The 17,869-nt window shown below is 42.9% G+C and overlaps 1 protein-coding gene across 1 annotated transcript in view; it reads left to right on the top strand.

Moving 5' to 3' along the window:
* hcrtr2 (hypocretin (orexin) receptor 2) overlaps positions 1 to 17,869 on the top strand; it is a 100,056-nt gene that overhangs the window by 65,865 nt on the left and 16,322 nt on the right. The window contains exons 2-5 of the mRNA XM_028820382.2: positions 964 to 1,142; positions 6,094 to 6,337; positions 11,481 to 11,596; positions 15,196 to 15,416. Coding sequence (XP_028676215.2) covers positions 964 to 1,142; positions 6,094 to 6,337; positions 11,481 to 11,596; positions 15,196 to 15,416 — 760 coding nt within the window. The remainder of the gene's footprint in view (positions 1 to 963; positions 1,143 to 6,093; positions 6,338 to 11,480; positions 11,597 to 15,195; positions 15,417 to 17,869) is intronic.

Below are 17,869 nucleotides of genomic sequence, written 5' to 3'. Positions count from 1 at the left end.
CTTGAAAAATATCAAACTTATCCTTTAAGTCTTGTTTATACTTATCGCATGAAGCTAGCAGGCAGACCATAATGCACAGCACACACACCGTCAGTGACCAAAACACATTTATACCTTTTGGCGGCTCGTTTGATTGGCGCGTCAATATTCTTCTAGTCTTGGTGAATTTCACAGACGCAGATCGGGTAGTGACAGTGCCGAATATTACTGGCTTCATGAAAAAGAACGAGAAGATGGAGTGTCAGACCCATTCACCAAACATGGAGACAGGAGGGAGAATATGATATTCTTTCAAGTGGTGAGTGGTGTCCACGATGAGGAGATGCTCTTCAAATATTTTTGCATGTCTTTCATAACCCTTTGTGTCGTATTCAGCCCTTCGTTCATCATTCTGGCACCCACTTAAGCCTGGTAAGATCACATCTGTCAGGATCCTCTCCTCAGAATTGATTATTTTGGATACATGACGCTACCTCGGTGCATAGTAAATGTTCTGCACGCAGCGCACGGACAAAATCCAGCAGGCACAAGGCATGTGTCTCCATGTCTAATGTCATTTTCAACATGCAGACCTTCATGCATGCATAAGGCAGGTGTTACTATTTTCAGGAGCTCCTCTTAACCAAAACCTTGCACTGCAGCCCAGTGCCCTCTAGTGGCTGCTTATCCATACTACTCTGACCATGGGCACCTCTAGCAAAATAGAAACGGGCACTTAGGGTGTTTTCTGCTGATCCGCCGTCTTTCATCCTTGTCAGCTTAGCTTTGCAGCCTGTCACCACATACAAAGCCGTATTGTCCTCCATTGGGCTCCACTGTCACTCAGTTAAACTCCTCACAGCAAGACATTAGGACTTTCAAGTCAGGGCGAATGGTACCCTTTAATCCGCAAGGCTTTTATGCAACAAATCTTTATTAAAACAGCAACTGACATTGTTCTCCGTTCTTTTTTTTTGTTTCAAGTTTGCACCGCAGTATGGAAAAACCATCACATGCGAACAGTGACCAACTACTTCATTGTGAACCTGTCCTTCGCCGATATCCTCGTCACCATCACCTGCCTTCCCGCCAGCCTCATCGTGGACATTACGGAAACCTGGTTTTTTGGAAAAACTCTTTGCAAAATCCTCCCCTATTTGCAGGTAAGATTACGAAATGCTGTGCTTTCAAAGAGATCTCCACTGATCTTCTTCATCATCTTGTATCTCTACTTTAAGTAGAATTCTTGTTGATTAAGTATTGTACTAGGAGGCTTTGCCCCCTGCTCACTTCGCTCACCAACCACAAACCCCCCTGCTCGATAGTCCCCCCTGTCTCTGTCGCTCACATTGTGAAGAGGGGGGCTGAACGCACCCCAAGGAGATGCGGCCGCTCCTCCGAAACCCCCTCTTAGATGGTGATACAATGGGAAACAAATTGTTTTTTTTTTTTACCTCCTCTTTGCTCCATCAGCTGCTGGATTGCTGCTGCTGCCGTGCCGCATGATCTGCATCTGATCTCTTTTCGCTATTACCTTTTCGTCAATATCGCTTTGAATTTTGATTCCATGTTTGGAATGACATCGTGACAACGCCACGCATAACTGCATATGAGTGAACATTGTTTCTTTCTCTCTACAAGAAATGTGTCTGACAATACCATTCATACAAATAATAATTCTTTGTATTTATATAGCGCTTTTCTCACTACTCAAAGCCCTCAGCAATTCCAGGTTAAGGGCCTTGCTGAAGGGCCCAACAGAGCAGAGTCCCTTTTGGCATTTACGGGATTTGAACTGGCAACCTTCTGATTGCCAGTGCATATCCCTAGCCTCAGAGCCACCACTCCGTCCTATGAGAAATTATTTCTCTCGCGGGATTTCACTTTCACCAAACAGCAAATCTTTTAATTCTCGTGGATAGACCTCTTCTTTGGGAAGAAACACGACTTATTTTTTTCCCTGATGGCAACACGAATTAGACGATCTACAGGTCTCCGACTTAAAGTTTAAATCCAAAAAATGTATTCAATCTCTTTTTGCTGTTCCGTTATTTCACCGAGTAATAATTTCTGTTTGTTTGTGCTAATGTGATCTTTACTATCCTTTTTTGAGACTTTCAAATTTTCATACTTCCATCATCTCTAACCTGCTCTGCATGTGTACCGCGCCAACGTTTTTGAATTCTTTCTGACGTTCTACTTTGTCATCTACTCTTTGTCTTTTATTTCCTGGCCCCAGGTGTCGTTAAATCTCTTGGTTTAAAGACTCGTCTCACAGGACATGAAAGTGTCTCTCTGAGAAAATCACATCTCGTCTCCTTCCAGCCTTCCAAGATTTTTTTTTTATAATAGAGAGATTATATATCCATCCATTATCCAACCTGCTATATCCTAACTACAGGGTCATGGGGGTCTGCTGGAGGCGCAATGCAGGAAACAAACCCCAGGCAGGGTGGCAGCCCACCGCAGGGCACACACACACGCACACACACTAGAGACAATTTAGGACCACCAATGCACCTAACCTGCATGTCTTTGGACTGTGGGAGGAAACCCACGCAGACACGGGGAGAACATGCAAACTCCATGCAGGGAGGACCTGTGAAGAGAACCCGGGCCCCCTTACTGCAAGGCAGCAGTGCTACCACTGCGCCACCATGCCGCCCCCATATTATATTATATTATATTATATTATATTATATTATATTATATTATATTATATTATATTATATTATATTATATTATATTATATTATATTATCTGCGGTGTGTTGGCACCCTGCCCGGGATTGGTTCCTGCCTTGTGCCCAGTGTTGGCTGGGATTGGCTCCAGCAGACCCCCGTGACCCTGTGTTCGGATTCAGCGGGTTGGAAAATGGATGGATGGATGGATATTATATTATATTATATTATATTATATTATATTATATTATATTATATTATATTATATTATATTATATTATATCCTCTTTAATAAAACCCCTGTGTGCATCCAGTGTCCATGTGTGTGTCTTCTGGTGAAGTGCGCATGCGCGGGGCACGGTGCGCTGCTTCAAAGGCGCCTAACGTGTCACACAAGACAGAGAGGGCGGGACCTATAAAATATCGTGCAGCCAATCCAATCGGATTTCGATAAATGAGGTAAGACCTAAAACATAAAACACGAAAAATCCAATCAGGTACTGAGACGTGGAGACCAGCTTCCCCATTGTTGTGCAAGTGTTCACTCTGAGGATGTCAGATTTGCGATTAAGAAGCTTGGCCCGGTAAAGTGTAAAGTGTCAGTCGTTAAAGGGGTTTTCCTAAATATATGAATTTTCATGATATTACAATACGATGGCTTTTAAAAGTAGATTTATTTTCGCTCACATTAAATCAGTTGCTGGGGAGAATCTGCTGATTGCCCACCGTTGTGACAGAAAATTACACGCATATTATGGACAGCAAAGCCAGTATTACTGTCAGAGAAAATTACAGGCAATTTACGGAAAAAATTTAATGAGGTAAAAGGTCCTTTGCCATTTAATATAAACTGTTCCTACTAATGTTTATGCACTACTATTCTAGCACCCGTTATTGTAACGGGCTTAATGTCTAGTTATATTATATTATTCATCCATCCATCCATTATCCAACCCGCTATATCCTAACTACAGGGTCACGGGGGTCTGCTGGAGCCAATCCCAGCCAACAGAGGGCGCAAGGCAGAAACCAATCCTGGGCAGGGCACCAAACCCACCACAGGACACACACACATACACCAAGCACACACTAGGGACAATTTAGAATCGCCAATCCACCTAACCCGCATGTCTTTGGACTGTAGGAGGAAACCCACGTAGACACGGGGAGAACATGCAAACTCCACGCAGGGAGGACCCAGGAGGTGAACCTGGGTCTACTTACTAGGAGGTAGCAGCGGTACCACTGCGCCACCGTGCTGCTATAATATAATATAATATAATATAATATAATATAATATAATATAATATAATATAATATAATATTATATTATATTATATTATATTATATTATATTATATTATATTGTCCTGCAGTGGGTTGGCACCCTGCCCAGGATTGGTTCCTGCCTTGTGCCCTGTGTTGGCTGGGATTGGCTCCAGCAGACCCCCGTGACCCTGTGTTTGGATTTAGCGGGTTGGACAATGGATGGATGGATGGATTATATTATATTATATTATATTATATTATATTATATTATATTATATTATATTATATTATATTATATTATATAAAAAAATCTTGGGACGAGACTTTTTCAGAGAGATAATTTCACGTCTCCCAAGACAAGACTTTGTGCCAAGCGATGAACTGAAAACCTCACAGGTCCAAGCAGGGGCAGAAATAACAGACAAACGGTAGAAGAAGAAAAGACAAGCAGGTTAGAGATAATGAAAGTACTAAAATTCGAAAGTCTCAAAAAACTGATAGTAAAGATCGCCTTACCGCTAACAAACAGAAATTATTACTTGGTGAAATAATGGAACAGCGTAAAGAGATCGAATATATGGACATAGGTGATATGGCAGAGCTACTACAAGTTTAATTTCAAAGAAACCACAGTTCGCTCAGGTTTATATTTATGATCACGGAGAAGCGATGCAACATAGAATAGAAAGAGTTAAACAATCGGACATATTAGAAATTCTACAGCCAATAATGGATACAAATCCATATGTCCATAAGTATCGCACTTTACACTAAATTTATCTGAAAAACACGGACAAAGAAGTTTTCTTGGATTTGAATCCGAAAGATCACGCTCACATATATAATAAACCAACACGTGACGAATAATATCAGCGATAATAGTTTCTATAGATGGAGATATCAAAGACAGAGTTGATATTTGTGTTTATGCAAAAGCACAGCACGATTCGTCACAAGCAGCAGATGCAGGACATGACGAGCGCGTAGTGCATTGAAAAAAGTATAACATTGATGTTGTTCATTCAACATAAATTTTCTCTTTCAAGCAACTTAAGATTAGTCGTTTAGTGTTGTAGCTTGAAATATTTGATTTCAGATCTCAATCAAAGTAAAAAAAAAAAATTGCTTGTACCAAAGTAAGTTATGGTGGGGGGAATAAACGTAAAAATCCTATTTCAGTTAACCTAATATTTTAGGTTGTTGGTGTGCTGTGTTTGAGGGGCCGTTTATATATTCTTCTGCTATCACAGGGGTCGGCGAGCGAAGTGAGCAGGGGACAGAGCACCCTAGTTATATTATATTATATTATGGTGGATTCAGAAAGAATTGAGACCCCTTCATTTTCTGCACACTTTATTGTGTTGTAGATGTAACTTTAAATTAATAAATTTGCCATTTTTGCTGATTAATCTACAGTCCCATAATGACAAACTGACAACAGGTTTTTAGAAAGGTCTGCAACTTTATTAAAACTCAAAAGCTGACATTTCTCGTTCCTCAAAGTGCTCAGACTCAGGATATTTCTCTCCATGACATGCAAGTCATTTTAGAACTTTGATGTCATGTGTTTCTGCGGTGGGTTGGCACCCTGCCCTGGATTGGTTCCCTGCCTTGTGCCCTGTGTTGGCTGGGATTGGCTGCAGCAGACCCCTGTGACCCTGTGTTCGGATTCAGCGGGTTGGATAATGGATGGATGGATGTCATGTGTTTTTTTCTGGATTTTTGGTTGATATTCTGTCTCTCTCCATTAAAATAAAACTGTCATAAAATTAGAGACTGATCATTTCTTTGTAAAGGAGCAAACTTACAAATTCAGCAGGGGATCAAATCCTTATTTCCCCCCACTGCAGTTGAGACAGGGTTCCTGAGAGAGGTGCCCTTGATCAGCAGCCTAGGAAAACCAAGAAGCCACTTGGCGTGAGGTGCCTAATATAAAGTGCAATATAAATAAAATTTATTATTATTATTATTATTATTACATATTGTGGATTAGCACAGTGTTTGCCCTCAGTTATTGCCACCCTGGGCAGAACATGCCAACTCAGCACAGAAGGCACCTCGCCCATACAGGAATCATCAGCCTCACTTCTCCCCTCAAGCGTGTAGCATGCCACCATCTTCTATAAGCGACTAATGACTTTCTTGTCTTTCTAATCTCGTTCCAGACGGTATCGGTCTCTGTCTCCGTTCTCACCTTGAGCTGCATTGCCCTGGACAGGTGGTACGCCATTTGCCATCCCTTGATGTTTAAAAGCACAGCGAAACGGGCAAGGAAAAGCATCGTGATTATCTGGATCGTGTCCTGCTTCATAATGATCCCTCAAGCCATAGTGATGGAATGCAGAGGCATGGTGCCGGAGCTGACAAACAAGACGCTTTTATTCACCGTGTGCGACGAGCACTGGGGAGGTGGGTGACTCGGTTGTGGGAATGTGAGCTCAGGGTCGAGTCTGCAGACGGGGAGGCTGACAAAGGGGATGATTTGTGAAATGATTCCTAAACTCTAGAAGATTCTCACATGCTTTTCATTCATTTGTAGCAGCTGTGACCGCCGGTACACACCAGGTAGGGATCAGGGAGGTGCGGTCAGTGGAGGCGGGTGAGGCTGTCATCATGAAAAGTAAAAAATATAAAATAAATGTGTCCACTGGTCTGTGAAATTTGTTTCTTGTATATGAATCCAATAACTTTGATCATTTTTATAGACAAAATCGCTGAACTGGTGCATTGCTGGTTCAAGTACAGCAGAGAAACGCGAGGATCGGCAGTGACGAGTCTCACCTCCCCTCGGACTGCGCTCTCTTCACAGGTTCTATTCAATAAGGGCGCGCACAAAAAGGCGACCTTCAAAAGGGCGACATCAATTGGGCGCGGAGAATAAAAGCGCACATAAATAAAAGCGATCTTCAAAAGGGCGACCTCAATTGAGCGCCGAATAAATGCGCGCGCAAATAAAGGAGCGCTTCAAAAGGATGACCTTCGGAGCGAATTAAATTAATTGTCCTTGATTATGCTAATAGACCGTATCTCGAATATCTACGTAGCATTGCACATAATCTACAGCTTCAAGTGTAACTTGCTTTCACCTTTTTATACATTCAGTCATTGCCTTAATCTAATTTTCTGTAATTTTGAAAACAACGAAATATAGAGAGCTTTGGAAATAGTTCGTTAGAAGTTCATGCATTAATTAATTGGATGTTTTAATATTCTTGCTTTCACCTTTTTATACGTTCAATCATTGCCTTTATCTAATACATTTTCTGTAATAATTTTGTTGCGTTTGCCTTTATTCGCTGCGCCCAATTGACGTCACCCTTTTGAAGCGCTCCTTTATTTGCGCGCGCATTTATTCGGCGCTCAATTGAGGTCGCCCTTTTGAAGCTCGCCTTTATGTGAGCGCCCTTATTGACGGATACCCTCCTGACACACTCACGGGGTTGATGCGCGCAATTGGTGCCTGCCTATTGCTGTCTCTCTGTATGTCGCCAATATATGCTGGCCACCTGTTTAATGTTGTGCTGTCACGTATTTTCATTCCGTATTTAAAGGGGGGTCACTCAGCTGTTGCCCCAGTCCTCTTTTTTTAAATCCTTACCAGTGGCGTGCGGTGAGATTCATGGTTGGTGAGGCGCTGACTCCTTCAGAGTCACATTTACAAATCTATGAACCCCAAAGAGTCGCGTATTCACTATTCATTTGGAAGCCAGCATGCACATTGACTACTGGTTATGTTTCATATCTCATTCTTTACACACACACACACAGGTAAGGCGCATAGTTAGCTAAGAAAGAACGTGACATTAATAGCGTTGCGCGCGCGCGAGAGCTCAGAGAGCGCATGTGCTCCTCACCCTCCACGTGTTCTAAATTTGCCGTTGCAATTCCACAATTCCTACTCATTCAAAACAAATGAAAGTATACAGGTGCTGGTCATAAAATTAGAATATCATGACAAAGTTGATTTATTTCAGTAATTCCATTCAAAAAAGTGAAACTTGTATATTAGATTCATTCATTACACACAGACTGATGTATTTCAAATGTTTATTTCTTTTAATGTTGATGATTATAACTGACAACTAATGAAAGTCCTAAATTCAGTATCTCGGAAAATTAGAATATTGTGAAAAGGTTCAATATTTAAGACACCTGACAAAATATCATTTTGTTTCAGAATATAATAATTTAGTGCATTAAGCATAATTAAATTATTTTTGGTAAAAACAATTTTATTATGTGCAACCGATGCTCATATTTTTTTTATTTTAATCTGACATGCCATTTTTTTCAGTGTATACGCACATCATGTTCTGCGCGTGGGGCTCGTGATTGAAGCCAAATGTTTCACGACTTGCCTAAGTAACGTCACTGCATGTTGTAGCGACCCTGGCTGAATGACGGTCAACTCTCAGACTGATGCTTTATGAAGGTTTATTACCGTTTCAGTGACCTTGTTTCATAAACACACCGTAAGAGCTACAGTATAAAAGGCAAAGTATCAAATAAAAAAACATAAACATTCATAACTTTTGTTTTACAAATAACACGGAGAAATTAATACCTTGTTCACTTTTCAGCGAGGTGCTTGTTTGTTAACCCCATATGTCGCCATTTTCCTTTGCTATTCCCGGCAAAAACGGCACACTTAATTATGTAAAGCAAAGACACCCAATAACTTATCAAAATAAAAGTCACTCAAACACTGTGATTTAAGCCCTGCTGAAGCACCACGTGTCCTTTGCACATGTCGCCTGTTGTGAACATTTTCCATTTCCCAATATTGAGCAGAGAGTTGCAACCCACCAGCAGCAGTCCACAACGGTTGAGAAGCTGCAAAGTACAATTAAGGATTAAAAATGTTTTCATAATAATAATAATAATTCTTTGCACTTATATAGTGCTTTTCTCACTACTCAAAGCGCTCAGCAATTGCGAGTTAAGGGCCTTACTCCAGGGCCCAACAGAGCAGAGTCCCTATTGGCATTTTACAGGATTCAAACCGGCAACCTTCCGATTGCCAGTGCAGATCCTTAGCCTCAGAGCCACCACTCCGCCCATAATTTCATAAATGATAAATGTGTGTATGTTGTCACACACATGTGCTTGGGAGACAACTTGAGGACTCATCGAATTGTAATTCCACCCGAGTCGAGGGATGGCGCTGTTGCCTAAAGCTTCCCCTATTCTCTCACTTGATGCTACGCGAAAGCTACAGCTATGCAAGTAGTGTACTGACTATACTTGCCTGCAGGGTACTTTATGTACATCTATGTAAATTTATGTAAATCTAGAGGATTCCACCAGGTGGCACTGTGGGAAATCATCCCAGTGAGAAAACAACATTGTGTTATGAGTTGAGGGAAGAAAGAGGTTGAAAATAAAAACTCCTTGCATTGCATTGCATTGCTGTTGCGAAGGTGTGACATAATAAAAAAAGCGGCAACAAGAACCCAGAAGATGGTGTGGGACACTTTTAAATGTATCGCGTCACTACGGTGGGGAATATGTGACGCTTGTATCGCCTATGCGAGAAATGGATGAAGAAAAGCACCGTGAATGCATTCGCATGTCAGCATTTAAGTTTGATGAATCACCTCACCGCATCAAACCGTTCATCAAACATCATAGCATGAAGATTGATCCTATTGGAACTGCAGTACTGGTTGCTGTTACACTTGCGCCACCCAGACTTTTGCTGGTACTGCAACTCACACACGTGTCACGTTAATTTCTAACGATGTGCTCAGGGGACACATCAAAAGAGTGCTGGGAACACGTGGTAGCCATGATGCGTACGTGGAAGCATTCTGAGCGTCAGGCCCTTACGTTTCGGATGACCAGCACCAATGACATCACTTCCTGAAGAGGGTTTCCCTGGCCCCGCCCCCTTTCCACCATTTTGACTATTTCTTACTGGGTTCCCACCATCCTGTTGAGTCAATTCGGTTTGCTGACTCAAGTCTAAAAAGACATACTTGGCGATTCTTCAATCTTTTCATTTTTGTTTTCCATCAGTTATACAGGGTTCGCCTGCGTGGTACCCCAATTCTTCAACTTGTTTTTAAGTTTTGTTTTACAATCTTTACATTTAAGCCATGCTGTAGTTTGAGCGTGCAAGAATGACTGGAAAATGGGCCTTGTCGTCCCTATCTGGAAAAGGAAGGCTGATCGTCTGAACTGGGACAACTACAGGGGGAATAGTACTGCTCTCGGTGCCGGGTGAGGTCCTTACTAGGGTCGCCCTCAATAGGATCCGTGATCACTTGCTCACCTACCAGCGACTAGAACAGTCTGGCTTTATACCTAAGAAGTCGACCATCGACCACATCCTGACACTGAGGGTCCTCATGGAGCGCAAACGCGAACATCGGCAGAGTTTCTTTGCAGCCTTTGTCGATTTTCGTAAAGCGTTTGACTCAGTTGATCGAGTTGCCTCGTGGGACATCCTGAGATTTCACGGGATCCCATCGAGGTTGCTGGATATCATGGCTGGCCTGTACGCTGGTACTGTGAGTGCTGTGTAGAGTTGAGGTGGACCCTCTGTGCTTTTCTCAGTTGATTCTGGGGTCCGTCAGCGGTGTGTTCTGCTCCTACTCTGTTCAGTGCGGCATGGACTAGGTTTTGGGCAAGGTCGTGGGGGTCCAGCGAGTGGAAGGAATCTATTGGTGAAGAAAGAGTCATGGAGTCAATAAAGGCTCTGATCGGGAGTATCGAGTGAGGAGTCGGAGTGTCTGGGCTTGCGAGGGTCCTGATAAAAACCAAAGAGCCAGGCCTTTAATGACCTGGTGGGCACGGCCATCAGCAGTGTGTCTGTCTGCAGAGAGATTGTCGACCTCATCATTCAGTGGTTTACTTACCTCGGCAGTGACATTCATGTCTCTGGTGACTCTTTCTATGAAGTCAGTAGACGGATTGGGAGAGCATGGGGGGGTCATGAGGTCGCTGGAAAGGGGTGAGTGGTGGTCCTGATATCTATGAAAAGGGAGAAAGGTCCAAGTCTTTAGAGTGCTGATGCTCCCTGTTTGTGATACATGGATGCTATCCAGTGACCTGAGACGAAGACTGGACCCCCTCAGTACTGTGTGTGTCTCTTCTGAGAATCCCTGGGTGTTGCTGGTTTGACTTTGTGTTGCTCACAGAGTCCCGAATGAGGCACATGACCTGCATTGTGAGGGAGCATCAGTTACGACACTATGGCCATGTGACACAATTACGTGAGGGGGATCCGACTCATTGTTGAAGACCTGAGTGTCTGGACCAGGCCAAGGGGACGCCCACATAACACTTGGCTGCGGCAGATAGAGGGTCATTTCCAGAGGGTGGAACTGGACCCCATGTCTACCCTGGGGGGGTTGCCAACCAGGATCCCAAGCTGTTTCATTGTGTGGTGGGTGCGGCAACGTGCTGTACCAGTGCCTACTCCCCAACCTGACCTGACCTTGGTGGATTTCAATGTAGATTCAAACAGTGCATGTTTCAAAAAATGGCGTGTGAAATTTGAAAATACTGTGGCACTCATAATTGTTTTATTTTTTGCTTGTTTCTACAGCTGCCGTGTACCCTAAAGTGTACCACATCTGCTTTTTCATTGTTACGTACCTGGCCCCTTTGTGTTTGATGGTGCTGGCATATATCCAGATCTTTCACAAGCTGTGGTGCCGACAGGTAAAAATCAAACTCCAGAATTGCTTCTTCCAATTCCATGTGTCCAGGTAGCGAATATCTTAACTGTGGCTTTGTCTCATTATGTGGACTGTTGACTTACACCAGTGGGCCCCAACCTTTTCTATGACTCCCGGACCCCTAAAAAATTTTGATTTATGTTCGCACCCCCTACAAATGTCATATCACATTTCAAGTTGAAGAAGTCAAGTTTCTCATCTCTGAACCACATAACAGTACTGTGGGTGAACAAATTGATCTCAAAAAAAGAAAATCTTTGAACACAGTGCATGAAATTTAAATATAAATTGAGCGATTTAACTTCATATGAATGGGCTGGAGTATCCTGTGAAGCATCAAGCACTGTTAGGAAATGACACACAATCAAGGATTGAGGGGTTTGGGGAATTGGAGACCCCCGTAAAGCAATGAGTGTTGCTAAGTAGTGAAACCCAGTTGACAAGCTTCGGCCCCTCGGCTCCCCCCACTGATAACACCTGCTGTGAAATGCCAAATTTCCCGGGACACAAACAATGATCAATCTATCTATCTATCTAATCCTGCCAACTACGCTTATCTATCTATCTATCTATCTATCTATCTATCTATCTATCTATCTATCTATCTATCTATCTATCTATCTATCTATCTATCTATCTATCTATCTATCTATCTATCTATTATATACAGTGCATCCATAAAGTATTCACAGCGCATCACTTTGTCCACATTTTGTTATGTTACAGCCTTATTCCAAAATGGATTAAATTCATTTTTTTCCGCAGAATTCTACACACAACACCCCATAATGACAACGTGAAAAAAGTTTACTTGAGGTTTTTGCAAATTTATTTTGCAGAGTGGTGGCTCTGAGGCTAGAGATCTGCACTGGCAATCGGAAGGTTGCCGGTTCGAATCCCGTAAATGCCAATAGGGACTCTGCTCTGTTGGGCCCTTGAGCAAGGCCCTTAACCTGCAATTGCTTAGCGCTTTGAGTAGTGAGAAAAGTGCTATATAAATGCAAAAAATTATTATTAAAAAAAAATTATTAAAAATAAAAAACTGAGAAATCCCATGTCCATAAGTATTCACAGCCTTTGCTCAATACTTTGTCGATGCCCCTTTGGCAGCAATTCCAGCCTCAAGTCTTTTTGAATATGATGCCACAAGCTTGGCACACCTATCCTTGGCCAGTTTCGCCCATTCCTCTTTGCAGCACCTCTCAAGCTCCATCAGGTTGGATGGGAAGTGTCGGTGCACAGCCATTTTAAGATTTCTCCAGAGATGTTCAATCAGATTCAAGTCTGGGCTCTGGCTGGGCCACTCAAGGACATTCACAGAGTTGTCCTGAAGCCACTCCTTTGATATCTTGGCTGTGTGCTTAGGGTCGTTGTCCTGCTGAAAGATGAACCGTCGCCCCAGTCTGAGGTCAAGAGTGCTCTGGAGCAGGTTTTCATCCAGGATGTCTCTGTACATTGCTGCAGTCATCTTTCCCTTTATCCTGACTAGTCTCCCAGTCCCCACAGCATGATGCTGCCACCACCATGCTTCACTGTAGAGATGGTATTGGCATGGTGATGAGCGGTGCCTGGTTTCCTCCAAACGTGACGCCTGGCATTCACACCAAAGAGTTCAATCTTTGTCTCATCAGACCAGAGAATTTTCTTTCTCATGGTCTGAGAGTCCTTCAGGTGCCTTTTGGCAAACTCCAGGCGGGCTGCCATGTGCCTTTTACTAAGGAGTGGCTTCCGTCTGGCCACTCTACCATACAGGCCTGATTGGTGGATTGCTGCAGAGATGGTTGTCCTTCTGGAAGGTTCTCCTCTCTCCACAGAGGACCTCTGGAGCTCTGACAGAGTGACCATCGGGTTTTTAGTCACCTTCCTGACTAAGGCCCTTCTCCCCCGATCGCTCAGTTTAGATGGCCGGCCAGCTCTAGGAAGAATCCTGGTGGTTTCAAACTTCTTCCACTTACGGATGATGGAGGCCACTGTGCTCTTTGGGACCTTCAAAGCAGCAGAAATTTTTCTGTAACCTTCCCCAGATTTGTGCCTCAAGACAATCCTGTCTCAGATGTCTACAGACAATTCCTTTGACTTCATGCTTGGTTTGTGCTCTGACATGAACTGTGGGACCTTCTATAGATAGGTGTGTGCCTTTCCAAATCATGTCCAGTCAACTGAATTTTCCACAAGGTGGACTCCAATGAAGCTGCAGAAACATCTCAAGGATGATCAGGGGAAACAGGAAGCACCTGAGCTCAATTTGAAGCTTCACGGCAAAGGCTGTGAATACTTATGTACATGGGATTTCTCAGTTTTTTTATTTTTAATAAATTTGCAAAAATCTCAAGTAAACTTTTTTCACGTTGTCATTATGGGGTGTTGTGTGTAGAATTCTGAGGAAAAAAATGAATTTAATCCATTTTGGAATAAGGCTGTCACATAACAAAATGTGGAAAAAGTGATGCGCTGTGAATACCTTCCGGATGGACTGTATATAATAGATATAGTGCTATAGTACTATAGTGCCTTTCACAACTATCTGTCTACTTACCGATTTATCTATTTTATAGTGCCTTTCACATCTGTCTGTTTATCTATCAGCAGAACGAAATATGCGTTACATCACATAAGCCACGCATGCGCTTTCTCACCCTCGTCGAGATGTAGTGAATTGGCTCATTTGATTCGCTGAAGAGTCGTTCGAAAAGATCAAATTGTTTCCGATTTGCCCGTCACGCCACAGTAAGTGTGACATGCAGGTGCCTCGGCCCTTTCAAAAATCGTAGGCTTTTATTAAGAATTCATGCAGCGAATTCAGTTCAGTTCAGACTGGTTGTTATCCTTATAAAGTACAATAAAATTCTTTCATGCGCTGTTCACCACCATCACGCTGCCAACTCGGGGTGACATTTACTTCGCAGGCTTTATAAAAGAACAACACATTACGTAAAGCGGGAACAGCAGACGCCGTTTAGAAAATAATAATAATCGTACGATCTATGCGCACGGCCGACTGTTGTTGCCATAGCAGAACATAACCGCTAAGTGGATTTGGGGTTTTGGCTTTTGAGTTTCACGGTTGTCACGGCACCACACACAACGTGGAGCAATAAAGGCATCCTTTCCTCGAGATTACAGTTTTTTGTTTTGTTTTGGTTTTATCGTGGGTTCAAATAACTCAGCGACACGCGCTTTATAAAGCAGTAGCTCTTTACTTGAACCGCCGTGGACACGCCATGAGCAACAACTTTTGAAAACACGCTGATTCGTCCTGCCGCTTCCGGTATGTAAATGAACGCAGACATCACTAATAGATCTCAAGTTCAGAGATCAACATCATTTATCATTACATCTTCCTTTCTTTACAAACTCAAAAAGATGATTTCTTTAATGTGGTCTCAATGTATTTTACAGTTTTCTAAATTTCACACAATAAGCAACATCCAAGAATTTTCATATTCGTAATTTCTTTTTTCACATGATTAATGCAGACATCACTAATAGTTCAAGTGTCAATATCATCTATCGTTACAATGACAGCATCAAGAATCTGTGATTCAGTTTATTGCTCGTTTAATTAACTTTTTTTTCTTTCAGATTCCTGGCACCTCCTCAGTTATCCAGAAGAAGTGGAAGCCGCTACAGTGCTCAGCACAGCCGCCGGCACCCGGCGAGCCGTTAAAGGTGAAGACCAATGCCGTCGCAGCAGAAATTAAACAGATTCGCACCAGGAGGAAAACGGCCCGAATGCTCGTGGTGGTCCTCGTTGTCTTTGCGGTTTGCTATTTGCCAATCAGCATCCTCAATATTCTAAAAAGGTAAAAATTTACACGGCAGGCTCCGAATTTAGACACGAAACGGACTGGCACTGCTGGGATGTTCAGGATCGAATGGGTTCAAAGGGTCTCATGTGACACCACAAAACGTGTGGACCTGCGCCATCGGTGAATCAAACTTTACTTTATGTAGAGCCCACCGCTACAAATACGTCTTTATTGGACGTGACGCCATTCGTTAATATAACAATTGGGATTAATAAAGTAAATATCTATCTATCTATCTATCTATCTATCTATCTATCTATCTATCTATCTATCTATCTATCTATCTATCTATCTATCTATCTATCTAACACCATCAGACCCCACACATACCAATTCAGTCCGTGTTTATTTGATATAGTGCCTTACACAGAGCACACATCATCAGAAGATGCTATTAAAACCAATCAGGAATATCATTTAATAAGTCTTTATTTTATATAGCGCCCACCACGGAGCACAGATCATGAGGCACTTTAAAAAGCAAACAAGAACTCAGCTTAGTCAGTGTTCATTTTATAGAGTGCCCTTCACAGAGCGAATAGTCACATATTGCTCTTAAAAGCATTCTGCAGTACATTGAAACGAATATACAACCTTCAGGGAAGACACCACACTAAAACCACATACAAAGCAGAGTTGAATCATTTATGTTCAGATTATTATTATTAAATAATAATAATAATATCTCATCAGAATTCGCTGTATTAGTGTTTGCACACTAATGTGCACCAGGTGTTTGTCTTCATGAAGCTGCCACACTTGATGGTGAGGCCAGTTTAGTCAATGTTGAGTTTATGTAACAGTGCAGATCGTCACAAGGCGCTTTATAAAGCAAAAAAGGGTAGAAATTAAATCAGTTTTATATAGTGCTGCGCACTGGGCTAACATTCAGAAAGCACTTTATAATGCAATAAAGAATACAGTGCACTCAATGTTTATATACAGTATGTAGATGTGTATATTGTGACGCGTGAGTCGCTGTCTTCCGCCCCAAAAACGAATCTGAGTCTCAGGACTTTAGTAAAAACCAGCTGCTGTATTCAACCTGAAACAGGAACAGCACAGTTAATTATTATAGCGAGATCTACCACTCTCCTATACACGGGCAGGGTCGGGGTGTTGTTAGTGGCCAAGTTATACTGTTCCCTGCATTATAATGTACCCTACATCACCCATCGGCGACTGGTGCTTATAGTGGCGCTTCAGCATGTTGTCCCTTTGGGGGCGAGGCGGGGAGGGCAGGGGTTGGGGGTCCCAAAAGTGTATATATATATATATATATATATATATATAGAGAGAGAGAGAGAGAGAGAGAGAGAGAGAGAGAGAGAGAGAAAGACATCCATCCATCCATCCATTATCCAACCCGCTGAATCCAAACACAGGGTCACGGGGGTCTGCTGGAACCAATCCCAGCCAACACAGGGCACAAGGCAGGAAACAATCCTGGGCAGGGTGCCAACCCACCGCAGATAGAGAGAGATATAGATATATATAGATATAGATATAGATAGTTAGGGCGGCACAGTGGCAGCGCTGCTGCCTCGCAGTAAGGAGACCCATCTGGGTTCGCTTCACAGGTCCTCCCTGTGTGGAGTCTGCATGTTCTCTCCGTGTCTGCGTGGGTTTCCACCCACAGTCCAAAGACATGCAGGTTAGGTGAATTGGCGATTCTTATTGTCCCCAGTGTGTGCCTGGTGTGTGTGTGTCCTGTGGTAGGTTGGCACCCTGCCCGGAATTGGTTCCTGCCTTGCGCCCTGTGTTGGCTGGGATTGGTTCCAGCAGACCCCCCGTGACCCTGTGTTCAGATTCAGCGGGTTGGAAAATGGATGGGTATATATATATATATGTATGTATATGTGGTGGATGGCTGGGGTCCTTGCCCAGCTGGGATGCCCGTATAATGGAAGCTCCGGGGTATAGAGCATATCCAGAGCATTAACTCCCTCGGAGCATTAGATAGATAGATAGATAGATAGATAGATAGATAGATAGATAGATAGATAGATAGATAGATAGATAGATAGATAGATAGATAGATAGATAGATAGATAGATAGATAGATACTTTATCAGTATGCTGCTGCTGGAGTATGTGAATTTCCCCTTGGGATTAATAAAGAACAATATTTAAGAGTGATAACAATGCAGGTATACAGACAGACAATAACTTTGTATAATGTTAACGTTTACCCCCACCCCAGATGGAATTGAAGAGTCGCATAGTGTGGAGGAGGAACGATCTCCTCAGTCTGTTAGTGCAGCAGGACGGTGACAGCAGTCTGTCGCTGAAGCTGCTCCTCTGTCTGGAGATGATCCTGTTCAGTGGATGCAGTGGATTCTCCATGATTGACAGGAGTCTGCTCAGCGCCTGTCGCTCTGCCATGGATGTCAAACTGTCCAGCTCCATGCCTACAATAGAGCCTGCCTTCCTCACCAGTTTGTCCA

Source organism: Erpetoichthys calabaricus, chromosome 15, assembly GCF_900747795.2.
Source record: "Erpetoichthys calabaricus chromosome 15, fErpCal1.3, whole genome shotgun sequence".
NCBI classification, from domain to species: domain Eukaryota; kingdom Metazoa; phylum Chordata; class Cladistia; order Polypteriformes; family Polypteridae; genus Erpetoichthys; species Erpetoichthys calabaricus.
This window is presented reverse-complemented; position numbering and strand designations above follow the sequence as displayed.